This window comes from Aythya marila, assembly GCF_965140915.1.
Source record: "Aythya marila genome assembly, chromosome: 17".
NCBI classification, from domain to species: domain Eukaryota; kingdom Metazoa; phylum Chordata; class Aves; order Anseriformes; family Anatidae; genus Aythya; species Aythya marila.
Genome location: NC_139058.1, coordinates 8,782,534 through 8,796,515, shown reverse-complemented (window position 1 = coordinate 8,796,515; position 13,982 = coordinate 8,782,534). Strand labels below are relative to the sequence as shown.

The following is a 13,982-nucleotide window of genomic DNA, read 5'->3' as shown; positions in this document are numbered from 1 at the left end:
AGTATTTTTATTCATTGTTATTAAAGAAGGATTATATCAAAATGAGAGCCTTTGTTTCCAATATATAAGTAAATGAAACATATACAATAATCAATGAGGTTAAAAGAAAAAAAAACTTGTCATTTCGGCTGGCTCTGGGATTGCTGTTAGAAAGGCAGAGCAGTATAGAGCCTCTGCCAGGAAAGGAAGGTACACAGAGCAGGCACGCTGCTGGATCACCGTATATCTTTATCACTTTCTCAGCTTCCGGGTATCACTTAAAAACAAACATCCTTTACGGATATCGTCAGAAAACGACTGTGGTACTCAACTGATAACTTGCTATGTATCAGTATTGTCTCCTTGTTACAACACAAGCTGTTTGTTTTTCTGCTTTTTGCTCCTGTTGACACTGCAGTCTGGGCTTAACTTCGTTGTTACTAGTTCCTTATTAAATATCTTACTGTTACAGCTACCAATAATAATGTAGTGACTCAGGAAATTCAAGGAAAATGATCCAACCAGTATGTTCACATATCAAGTTCCACTTGGCGGTATCTTTACAGTAGTAGTGCACAAGTGTCTCTTGGACAGTAATTTTTCCTGAAACATTTAACAAGTGTTAAGAATATTTCTGCTTGAGTGACCTGCCGAATTTGCAGATTTGCCATTCATTTCATTTACAAAACACATCTGATGTGTAATGAAGCAAGTATGGATGCTACCAATCTCTTGATATATAGCTTTTTTCCTTTGACTAGAAATACACTCGAACTTGTTCAGTTGCTAAACACCATTTGTCCCTTACACCAGTGTCCAGATTCCTCAACACTACATAAAAGAGGATCAAAAGTTTAAAGGAATCATATGCTTTTGAGGCTACTCATGGAAATTACCAATGGGAAAGAAATTACTAATGATGCTTTGCCATCTGTGTTCCCATTCATCCTACACTGAGGTCTAGGCAAAAGGAAATGTTAGAACCTTTAAGGAGTACTTTAGATGGGATGCAATAAAGAAAATTGTTTGGAGTTAAATTAAATGATTTTACGTTGTAGTCTCTGTATAATGTAATTACAATTAAAGACATTAAGATTATCAACAGTTATTTTCCCACAGCCATTCTTAGCTCCTGCTAGCTAGCTATTAGTCATTAGATTTTTTCTTTTCCTTTTTTAAGATGAGTAACAGCCCCAGAAGAGAAACAGGGACACAGGTCAGAAAAAAAGAGAAGAACAAACATCTGACACTTTAACTATGACAGGATGGATTAATCCCTTTAACTCCAAATATTTTAACTCTGACTCTTAATTGTTGCATCTGCTGTTGGCTGTGGAAAGAAACATGACCTTCAACCACTATCCAGGTACCTATTCCTGACGGGTACTTTGCACCTCACTGTGTACTTACCTACTTCAGTAAGATATTTATGCCAATGTACCTACACGTGGCAATTCCAAAACAAACACAGCTCTCTGCATATTACGTAGTTACAATGTGGAAGTCTGACTGAATTGCTTGGAGCCTGAATGTTTGTATGCTCAAAGCAAAGCTGGATGTTCACTGATGAGCAGGGAATCCAGAACCATGTCTGATTCCAAGAATCTTCCAACTACGAAACTGAAAAAAAGTACTCGGCGAAGTTGGCAGTTACACCTCCTTGTCCTTACACTCCTTTCTAGGCATCTGCTTTGATGCCTTTTTGCATCTCCACTCTTAGCAGACTACCAGACGCAAACTTTCTCGCTAAGCATTTGGACAAACTCTGAAGGGTTATTTTAAATTCTGAAAAGCAATCTCCTTATACAATGTTTCCCAACTGTTTTGCAATATTGCTAAGCTATGGTAAATAACCACTATGCTCCACTATGGGTTTGGACATAAAGCCAGAAAGGGGTTTTGCTTGTTTTCAGTTGCAAAAATATATTTAAGAACACCTCCCCTTATCCATGCACGCATTACTGTGAAGATAAACAAATCAAGCAAAACCTCTGTAGATTGAGGAAATTCATGTCACAGTCCAATATAAAAATGAAATGATACAGGTTATTCAGAGACCACATATCAATGCAGCTGTGCTTGGAGAATCTTTTTGACAGCTAATCCGTCTTATCGTGATATCAAAACGAATTGAGTTTCTCAGTATTCATATTTCTTCATATTTCCTGTGTGACTGCATTCAAAAGCACCTGACATTAACGATAATAAGCATGGCAACACTCATACCAAGATCATCTCTTCCACCTTTACTCAAGATCTTAAACCACAGATGTGTTCCGTAAGATGAGAGAGCCTCTACATCAACTCATATTGCAACTACTTATAAAAATACTACTTTTCAACTACAAGAGAGAAAAAAAGTAAAAAATAATATAGAAGACAACAGTAGAAAACAAAGTAGTAATATGAAAATGAAGCAAAGGAAAAGATGAAAATTGTTTTTGAACCTGAACCCCTTCTCTATCAGAAAACATCCTTTAAATGAAGTTTATGTAACAGAGATCATAAATCCCAGTTGCTTTCAGCATAATTATAAAAACTTACAAGAAAACCACCTATCATCAAAGAAGACAATAGAAGCTATTTTCATTTACATGCCTTCCCCTTTGTCTTTCAGTCAATGCTTGCCACTAATGAGTGTCCAGCTATTAATGACTTGGTTCTATACCAGAATTCAAGATTCAAGTAATTTTGGCAAACAGTACAACAAAACAAGATCAGTACATCTGATCAAGTTTACAGTATTTTCAGTTAAATAAAGTTAAATAAGCCTTGGGCTTGGTCAAGAAGCCCTCTGACTGCCAAAGCAGAAGTACTGCCAAAGTCCAGCCTTTTAGAACATGACATTAAGTGTACTTCTTCCTACAAAAGCACAGAAATAAACAGAAATATAGAGACAGATCAACAGAAACAAAGCATGTCAGAGAATGTCATATTTAAATAATTTAGAAAATTGTTGTCAGGAGTGCCTGAACTGCAGAAAATAGCAGAAGCTCTCAAAAAGTCATTCCAGCATTATCATGAAGGCAAGGGGAGAATTACTGACGTTAAAGGAGTAAAACTTTTTTTTTTTTTTTTTTTGAGAATCTGGTCCCATCTTTGTCCTTAAGCTTGTTTGCTTTTGCTGAAGTCTCTCTTCATGCAGCTAGTGAGATCATAAAAACAGCAATGATCTATAAAGCTGAGCACTACTGATGATGCAATCTTAAGTGTACCTAGACTCCTGTAGCAGATGAATAAATGGACAAAGCTTCAAAGGGGACAGCACAAAATACACAGTACAATCAGCAACTGGACAAAACTCTCAGTCTGCACAAAATTAACAAAGATAATCAATTTACAATGATTTCATTCTTCTCTGGTCAGGTCTGATATCAAAAGCCCATGCAACATGGGATACATTTATACTGATGACTGCTGACAGATTCTGCACAGATCTGAGACCACTGCCTGAAGGGGATTACTGCTGTTTCCATTCCAGGCACAGGACTAACAACTGACAAACAGCAAGTCTAAATCTAAGGAATGTAGATAAAGTTTTCCTCATAGCCTTCTCAGTACTGCAGGAATAGCAAGGGTTGAGAATATTTAACAAGAATTTCCAAATTATGCCAAATCTTCTATTTACAATATGGTTCTCCATGAAGGACTCCAAAGGAACTAATGTAGTATATGTGTGTTTTGTAACTTTTCCTTCAGTTGCAGTGCTTAAACAGATGTTATACAAACAGGACATGTAAGAAAACATACCTAAGTTATAATAACCTCTTACAAGAAAATAAGAGTTTAAGGAGATATTTCTATGTGGACCTTAGGTGCAGTGATCAGGAAGGAACAGACATGGGCTCCATCTGTATCAAAACCAGGGAATTCTTACATTTCGAATGCAGCTGTCTAAGTGTCATTTTCTCTAAGGTTTCCTTGGAGAAGCACCCTTTTGTTAGACTGAACATTTTAGTAGCTACTTACTTGAAGAAGCATTTTATCATTATGTCCCCACAAAGCCAAACAATAGTAGTGGCTGTAGTTTCATGTGCTCTTCTTCACAAAGAAGGATTAAATGCAGTTATAAAACACCTACCTGCATAGGGGAGACAGCAGCAGCTGGGGGCGTTTTCATGGGACTTGGACTCAGGGGAGTGCGAGGAATTGTGGCAGCAGCAGGGCTTGGAACTAGCAGACACACAGAAAGGAAACCATTGTGAGCACTGCACCATATTGCAATGAACAAGGAGACTGGCTGCATATAGCAAACACTCTCCTTGCATTTTACATTACTGGTTTTACCAGATCACATCTTTTAAAATTTCAATTAGTAACTGCCTGCAAAATCATTCAGAAGTTTGCCTACACGTTCAATCCTCTGTAATTACATTCATTTTCTGTCTTGAATATATTATCCATGGTAAAAACATTTAAGTTTACTGCAGGGTGGACACGGCTAAGGTGCAGGATACTATTACCCTGGCAGATGTAAATGATAGCATTGCTAGTTCTCTGATTTCCAGATAGTTAAAGAGATGGTAGCAGGCTCCTGGGACAGTAAGACAGGAAAGATATCCACTGTCACCTGCTTCTCCTTTCTCATTTTCAATCCAATGCCATCACTACTACATAGTCCATAGCTAATGTAGGCCTACTGTTATGTAAGAGTATCCAAATTTTGAATTAAACAAATACTATGATTAGAAAAGTATGAAAACAGATAAACACTGAGCTGGCTGAGTCAGTCATATGCTTCCTTAACATCATGATTAGGTATGAATGCTGAAGACAACAGATACCAGCTTAAAATAAAAGGTGAAAAAGAAGGCAGAGGGAATTTACTCTTTTACCAAACTCCGGCAAGATAGAACCTTATTCCAAAACAGATTGGAAAACCTTCTAAGTTAACTCTAGGAAAATCAAAAACTTAATACCTATGAAGTAAGAAAATATGCAAGGAAATAGAATCATTTACAGAATCACCAAATAATAGAGATACTTCTATAGCATACTACATTTTCAGTCTTTAAGGGTGTGAAAATCGATTTGCCATGCACAATACAGGTACTGTAAATCTCTCTGGTAATATAGTCTACTTCCAGCAAGGTCTTTTTACTTCAGAAGCTCACAGCAACATTATCATAAGTGAAATTCAAGGACAAAAGACTTGGTGAAGAAAATGTTTTAAACCATACAACATCTCACATGCAATCAAACCTAAAACCTGTTTCCCATTTCAGAAGAATTACTTGGTTTTCTTATTCTACTCATCTACAGAGAAGGACAATAGTATCTTTTTTTTCACCATCAGAAAATTACAGTGAATTCCACTGTCTCAACAGTGAGATCCCTTTCATTTCAGAAATTATACCCCCTATCTTCTAATAGTGATATTGGTTGGACCTTATTTTTAACTTTCATTAGCACTTTGTCTATGCAAACGCAAGTTATTAAAAGAAACAAACTTGGCTCTAGCCATTCCATTGCTTTTAGAATGCTTACTTTGGCACACCATGTACACAACTTAATAGGAAGGTTGCAGTCAGCTGTGATTCCAGCTACAATTATGTACTGCGTGTTTATGTATTTCTAATATATGGGAGCACAATCAAAGCATCTAGCACTGGCACTGCAGCAGTGAAGAAAAAACAGAAAACAAAGAAGGATGCTTGCCCTTAACCACAGTGAACAAGCTGTTGTGCAATCAAGTTTAGGTTGATTTGTTTCAGCCACCACTTATAAATCATGATGGTATAATAAAACAACTTACCTTTGAATTGGCTAAGCCATTAGAAATGCCCAAGTCAAAATACCCAAAAAACATAACGTAGTACAGACACTACATTGGTTGAAGATAATTACCTTGGGAGGCACTGTCGAATGACTTGATGAGTGTTTTTACAGTAGGAGTTGGCTCTGAGGAGGTGGATGATCTGCGACTCAGGCCCATTCCCTGTCTCAGAGCTGCCAAATCTCTCTCTACGGCATTCATGTAATTGTATACTCGGCCACGTTCCTCTTCCTGCCTGAAATCAATATGCAGCCTGTTTAAGGCATTTAAAAACATCTTAACACACAAAGTGTTACAAAATCAACACAAATTTGAAGTCAAATTAAAATCTATGGTCAAAAAAAATCAGTCATTAACCTATTTTTCTTTCCACTGTAATTGAGGAATAGATGATCGCCCTAAATTACCAATGTAAGAGTTCTTACTATTTGTCAGCCAGACAGCTTAAGCACCAGGCAAAGAAATCTATCAAATCAATAGTCTATTTAAGGCTAAATTTCTGTTCCCCTCTCAAATACATACATATAGATGCATACAAGGAAAAACTGAGGTTTAAAGATTTTACCACATGAAAATAATCAGCTCAGAGGGGAGATATTTTTTTTCCTACCTGCACAAAGAGAAAACAATTTAAATCAAGAGTAAGGAGATGAGAATAATATATTTCTAGCATTAATGTCTAGGCAGCATCCAAATCTGTTTTGAAGCAAAAACTTTAGAATTTTAGAACAGAATACTTATCATGGTTATGGTATTCATTGTCACTCCCAAGACAAAAAAATAGGTTTGAAGCAACCTATTTTCTATAGCCTGAACTAATTAAACATTGTCTGATTTTTGCTTCAGATGTTGTAATATACATTCTCACCACCTTCCCTCCAATACAGTAATTATATCATTTTCCATTTCTATTTCAATTGTCTCCTTGTTCTTTGCCTACAGTGAGTCAAATGTCAAATGCTGTGTGTATGTAGACAAGTAAGGAATATACTGACTATAGTCAGCAAGCCTTCAGAAGTGCAACTGTAACCTCAAAGGTTCATTTTCGAGGAGTAATTGAATAATTACAGTTCTTGCCAAAATGTATTAGTGTTCACCCTTCTCACTTTCATGATCCTACTTCAGATAAGAAGGCTTACAACCACCACTCATCCATTCAGATAATTTTCCACTTTCAGTGTAACCAGTTTGCTCTCCCTATCCCTATCATGTTTTTCCCACACTTTTCTCCTAGCCTACATTGGAAGTAGGATTGGAGGTAAGTATAATGTGTCCTATAAATAGCTCAAACAAAAAAAAAAAACAACACATACACATTGCAAACATCATTACTGTACTTGTAAGCTATTCAATATTTAGAGACAATGAAGTCAGGATTAAAATGGTGCTGCCCAAGATGTTGCTATTCTATGGAGTTACTGATGACTAACACTCCTGAAAGACATAGGATTCAGTTTTTAACTAATTGTATGACCTAATTCGAGCATCATAATTTGAAATGTTTTATTTTAAAAGTTAATTTTTATATGAAACACCTCTAATTATTTCCAGAAACAATTACCAGTGGAAAGAAAACAGTACAAGATGCATGCAGAGGAAGGTTTCTTCTCAGGTAAAGCTACAGTCGTATTTTCCATCACACCAAAAGCCCTGGCTACTAAAGGGAAGTATTAATGATGGTACAGAAAAGCTAACTCTGCTTGTTTTTCATGCTGAAGAAAATTAAATCAAGTCTAAATGTTACTGGGAAAAATCCTCCATCACAACCTGATTTTACAAAAGTGCCAAACTAAATATTCTTAAATAAATAGTATACAAAATAAAGAAACAAATACTTTTCTTCTAAGCTTACTTATTTTGACTCCCTGAAAGCCTGCATAAAGCAGCCTGTTGAAATACACATCTTTACAGTGACAGAATTTACAAACATCCAGAGCCCCAGTAACAGTTAAGATACTGGATTTCCAAAACTGTAACGCCCCTACAAAACAGACAATATCCCTGTTGTTTTGTGCATACTTGCGTGACTTTATTTCCTCCAACTCTTTAGTGAGCTTCTCATTTTTTTCCTGAGCTTCATGTAATCGACGCTTTAGGTCCCCTATCTCTTCCTGGGCCTCAGACTTGATATCATTTGCTATAACCACTGCAGTCTGTAGATCGGCTTGGAACTGACGCCATTCTGCAGACTCCTCCTAGAAGTAAATCAAACTTTACATTGAAAGCTGCAGCAAGAATTGTGAAGTTGAAGTTATCCATATTACTCATATTTTCCCTCTGCTGTTACAGGAAGCAACTTAGAGGTCTAATAAAGGCACTCGTCTCTGGCATTATGCGTAACATAACTTACAACTTTCATTGATCAAGTTTTGCTGGAAACAACTTCAAAAGGTCATGAATTTCTTTTCTAGAAACAGAGATAATGTTCCTTCGTCTTCTCATGCATAGTTTAATGCATATTTGTTTTCTTCACTACAAATATTTTCTCCTAATCCCGATACCGTACTTAAAAGACAATTTTTCAAAATTAGTTTTTAGTCTCTGTAGGTTAGTAAATATATTCCCCTATGATGCCTTTCTCCTCAGAAGTAATTGTATCGGTATTACATCCAGCCATACCACTTTTTGACAATTTCACATGCAGGTCTTACGACATTCCAAGTTTTTAGGTATTAACCTACCCGGAGTCTCCTGTGAAGATTCTTTATCTCTCTTTCCATGTCATGCTTTTGGTCCTGAAGTTTTTTAACTGTATCTGAAAAGAAAGTAAAATTCCATGTAAGATCTTATCTAGGGATCTATTTACTTAAGAAATAGTAACTGAAACAATCTGTAATATATATATATATATATATATATATATATATTTTTTATAACCAGAGCCATCTGGAGAAAAATATGATCAGAAGCAATTTGACAGAAGTCATCAATAAGTACATACTGCTCTATGACAGGTAGGGGAACAGCATAAACCACATCGATTTTTATACAAATCCCAGTCTCTTCACTACATGTCAAAACATTAAAATGATAAAACAGTAGCAAACAGCAAACAAAACCAGTACATACAAGGTAGGTAGGTTAACATGGAAGGATCCTAAAACTATGGATATCTAGAGGCTTTTCCTCTTCAACCACAAGCTGCAGATACATTAAGCCTTTTGATTCACAATTTACTCCTCTGCCACAAAGCAGCTGACATAACACCCACTGCTATGCCTTCAACGGGGATAAAATCCTTACATTCCTGTCTGTCAAGCTATTATATGAAGTTGAAACAAGCTATATTTACAGCAAAGGGACAAACAATCAATGAGATCATGTTATGAAAGACATGGGCCCTTAAATCTGTCAGCAGCGATACAGAAGCAAATGCAGCTTGATCAGTACCAAACCCTAATGCAGCGTCTGACAGACTGGCAACTGCAATTATTATTCATTTGTTACTTGATTCAATACGAAAGGACAGTGTGATTGATTACTCCATTCTTATAGCTAAGTAATTAATGAAGAAGAACACAGCATAAATTTCTAATTAGCATGTCACTTCACTGATCCTTGGATTCTAGGGTGTTTCATTTCCATAGCATAGTTCAATTATTTTCAAAAAGTAAAAACGATGGACCAACTGATTAACTGGGGGTTTCAGTTCAGGTTCGTGATCTGCTTAGAACAAATGTTTTCATTGTGTATTAGCAATGATCTTTTCACAGAAAGATTGAAGCGTGCCCAACACATACAGACCAATTGACACAGGTTGGGTGTGTGTCTGATTTTCCAAGATGAACCACTTTCCAGTATTCGTACTTGGCTCTCAGGCCTCAGGAAAAGCACCGAATCCAGGGTTTATTCAAAGTCATTGTTCTGCCAACACCCATCAATACCAGTATCTTCCCAAGTAAGCCATAACTTCAGTACTCCTTGTCTTCTGTCAAAGAGCTTTTCCTAACAATAAAGATGAAGCTGCTGCAGACTAACAGGAAGGCAGCAAGCATTTCCAATTGTTCAAATCAAATGCAACAAACTGATTTATGCTGATGTGTACAATCAAGAACCTCAACAAGGTTCATAAGAACATTTTAAACTTTCCAGTGATGGAATTCCTTCTGGTTTCTTCATTAGAAGAACTAATTGAACTTTGCCTCAATGGTCCCAACTTCAGAGGCTTTAAATGCCACAGTTGATTTCTTTACAAGAACGATACAGAGCTCAGCTGGCCTGATAACATGATAACCTCTCAGGCTTGCAAAAGCTGAAACACTAAAATTAGACGTATGTCTTTACATATCTCCTTCTTACAAGGCTGCCCATTTTAAGACGCATCCAACTGATCTTTGAGTTCTGAAGACAAGCCCAAGAGCGGGCCAACCAAACCTCATGCTACCATGATATTCAAGCAGAGCTTTCCAATTTTTAGCTTCTCTATTTATATACAACTTGGCTGAGCTAGAGTCAGCATTTAGATACCAGCTTTAGGTCAAACTTACAAAAGTTGCTCCCCCTCCACAGCATTTTTTCCTTTAAACAAATGTTAAAAAACAAACAAACAAAAAAAAACCACACACACTGCAAATTAGGTAATTTTCAACAGTGACAGCAAGTCAACACAACCTGAAGAGCTTCCAGTAGCACTTTGAAATGAAATCTAGAGCATGAACATTTTCTTTTTTACAGGTAGTTCAATGTTTTTAAAAATAAAATCTGTGCTAACAAGCCGTAGCTCACCTAAAAATAGCTACAAACCAGAAACTATAACTGCATTCAGAGTTAAAGCTTATATAATACCATTGTTTTGAGCTTTTGTGAGATATGAAACGCACCATTAGGTTTTAGTATATTTATGCTTTGAAGTAAAACACAATGGCCAGAATATTCTGCAGTTACTATAAACAATACAGAGCATTTGACAGCAGTTGTTGGAAACAGTCATCCCCCCACCCCAAATCTATCAGAGATTAAAAAAATAGGACTGGACAGAACTACCAATTAGCAACTGCAAGAATTTGAAACCTAGTGAGAAATTAAGACTGAGATAGGTGATTTCACCCCAACCAGTCTGAGCTCTGTTCTTAGCACTGTGCCACCAGTCACAGCCCGAGAACTCCATCAGTCAGAACAGGCAGAGAGGCAGCAGCCTCTGCACACCTTCTTTATGGTATCCATCCTTTGTGCATCTTCACAGCCTCCCTAGTTCTTCTCTAATATGCACAACCCCCTAACACCTGTATGCACTGCAGTTTTCAGTACAGTGGGCAGGTGCTTCCCTTCCACCATTATCCAGCGTCCTCCTTTTAAGGAGACAAGAAAGAGGACTGAGATAAAAGGAAAAATAACTATTGTCTGGAGGTAAGTAAAGAACAAGGGAGCCGTTGTGATAAACAAGTAGGATAACTCAAGATATCAAATACACAAATCAGCAAGCTACTTATGTTTTATTGCAGGATTCAATTCTGTCTGCATTTTAAATCACAGTTTGACAAGTCCTTGCTTTTTAAAAGGTAGCAAAATAACTTCCAAGAAATGCAGACTACAAGTGTTAAAAACTGCAAACTAGGGCTGGAGGCAGGAGGAAGGAATAGGATGCCATCCTACTTTTATAAGGATGCCATAAAGCATCGCTGCATACTGTACCCCTTACTAGTTACAGTTAGAAGCTAGAATCCCTCCCTACAAGGTGAGGATGAGCATGAACATTCCATTGTTTAATTCCAATAATCTTTGTAAAAAGAAAGAAGAAAAGTTACAATATGGAGATGTTTCCTATGCGTTTTTTTTAAATGTTCACAATATGCAGCAGTTTCACAAAATGACATTATGGTTCTCGACAGGCAATGCTAAATGTGCAGAGAAGGGCAACGAAGCTGGTGAGGGGCCTGGAGAACAAGTCCTACGAGGAGCGGCTGAGGGAGCTGGGCTTGTTCAGCCTGGAGAAGAGGAGGCTCAGGGGCGACCTTATCGCTCTCTATGGGTACCTCAAGGGAGGCTGTAGCGAGGTGGGGGTTGGTCTGTTCTCCCACGTGCCTGGTGACAGGACGAGGGGGAATGGGCTTAAGTTGAGCCAGGGGAGTTTTAGGTTAGATGTTAGGAAGAACTTCTTCACTGAAAGGGTTGTGAGGCACTGGAACAGGCTGCCCAGGGAGGTGGTGGAGTCACCATCCCTGGAAGTCTTCAAAAGACGTTTAGATGTAGAGCTTAGGGAAATGGTTTAGTGGGGACTGCTAGCATTAGGTCAGAGGTTGGACTCGATGATCTTGAGGTCTCTTCCAACCTAGAAAATTCTGTGATTCTGTGAATTCATCCTGACAGAGATGGATCCACAGAGGATTTTCAGAGTTTCTGTACTAGCTACTTTGTTTTGCTTTGTACTAACACAGAAAAGGCTATCCCAGCATTAGGACATCTGTACAGAGCTTTATCAGCCTAGCAGTTACTAGGAACTGCAGCTTCCTTACAAAGCAAGAGGCACTGGTCACAAACACACCAAGGCTCAGGCAATTTGCTTATCTGCTGGGCTTTTGAGCTGACCCCTGTCAGCCAGGAGGTCTATACAGCAAGACAAATGCACATCAAGTGTCCAATGTTAGCCAAAAAAACAATTAAAAACCAACATTCAATTGACTTTTCTAACGTTATGGTAGGCAAGGACAAAACGCCATTTGTAAGAATTTAGTTTCATAACTGTCCTTTTCAAATGAGATATAAAGCATTAAAAACTAATTCTGCCAGCCCTCCAACAGAACTGCTTATTCACTGACCATTGGACATATCAAACTTCTCACTCACCTACCCTCGTCCAAAAGATGTTCGGACTTAAATCCTTATGGATAAAGAGAACTGCTATGTTTAACACAGTGCTAAGAGAACATGCCAGCAGTGTTTTCAGGCTTCGGAAGAACCATCTGACAACTTATAAGTTAACCCACAAACATCAATTTTCTGCAAACCAGGATACAAAATTTTCCCCACAAATTAATTTGTTAACTTCTTGGAAGAATAAAAGGCTTCCTTTCCACCCCCTTAGTCATCAAAGCTGATGAACTGACAGCTCTGCTACCTGACTACTGAAACTTTTCCAAACCACACATGAAAACTTGAGCAACCACGCCACCTAGTGCAGTGCCCGGCCCCCTCCTGTTGCCGTCCTCCCTCTCCTGCCCTCTCCCAGCCCCTCACCACCACCAAATACAATACAAAACATAATATTTTGTATTTAATGTTAATGTGTCTTTTTTTTTTTTTATTTAAGAATTTAACATTTTAAAGAAATCTAAGAAATGTTTGTTGTTTTTTTTTTTTTTTTTTTTTCCAAGTTAATGTTTCATTTTTAGATACAACACAGAATCACATTTGCTTACAACTCCTCACCCCACCAGCAGAAGTTCAGCTGCGCTGACTGCAGGTCCTGCCACATGTGGACTGACAGCAGGAGTACGCTGTGTGCTTTCAATCAGCACAGCCAAAATTCTGCTGTCCTTACAGAAGAGATGACAGTTTTTGCAGGCACACATATAGTAAGAGCTGAAACGTGGTAACTCTGTATTCTGATCACTGTGAAACATTTCCTTACACATCCCTTGGACTTCTTCCTAGCATTTGGAAAGCCAGCGATGAAGCATGCCCTAAGTCCCAGCGTTGGGGCATTCATTCCATGTTCCTGCGTTACCATTTAGCGTTAATTAGCCACTAAACTGAATGCCAGCTCACCTATGAAGCATCTTACCCCCATCGTAAAGTCTGTCTTCTGGGAATTCTTTCAGTGGTAATTTTCTATCATTTAATACCTGTCACTTATCAGTTGTCTTACCACCACTTTCATTCACCCAGTGATTTTGCCATTTGGCAAACTCTCTCAAATTCTCCCATATTTGCCCCTAGGCAAATGCAAGATTTAGTCATATTTTACAAGTTCACTGCCTAAGAGACTACCACCAAGAAATTCCAGCCTAAGCCTTAACTAAGAACCCATAATAAACGGTGTTTTCATGCTGTCCAAGAAAGTTGTGGGGATTTTTTTTTTTTCCTATTTTTTTCCTCATTTTTTTTTTTGTTTAAGTTTAGTTTAATACTATTTTTCAGGTGCCATCCTTTCCTATGGCCACTAGATGCCACTCTCCTTCTTGCCTATAACTACACCGATTTCTCCCCTAACCCAACCACACCAGGCTATCAGTCCAGCTGATTTTTTCTGAACTATTTCTAGAGAGATGAGTAACAGATTATTACAATT

General features: G+C 37.8%; 1 protein-coding gene across 3 annotated transcripts in view; it reads right to left on the bottom strand.

Moving 5' to 3' along the window:
- SPECC1L (sperm antigen with calponin homology and coiled-coil domains 1 like) overlaps positions 1-13,982 on the bottom strand; it is a 70,594-nt gene that overhangs the window by 32,250 nt on the left and 24,362 nt on the right. For all 3 annotated transcript variants that reach the window (XM_082773879.1, XM_082773877.1, XM_082773878.1), the window contains 4 exons: positions 8,437-8,510; positions 7,775-7,950; positions 5,827-5,990; positions 4,061-4,152 (listed from right to left, as the gene is read on the bottom strand). In XM_082773879.1, the coding sequence (XP_082630005.1) occupies positions 4,061-4,152; positions 5,827-5,990; positions 7,775-7,950; positions 8,437-8,510 (506 nt within the window). The remainder of the gene's footprint in view (positions 1-4,060; positions 4,153-5,826; positions 5,991-7,774; positions 7,951-8,436; positions 8,511-13,982) is intronic.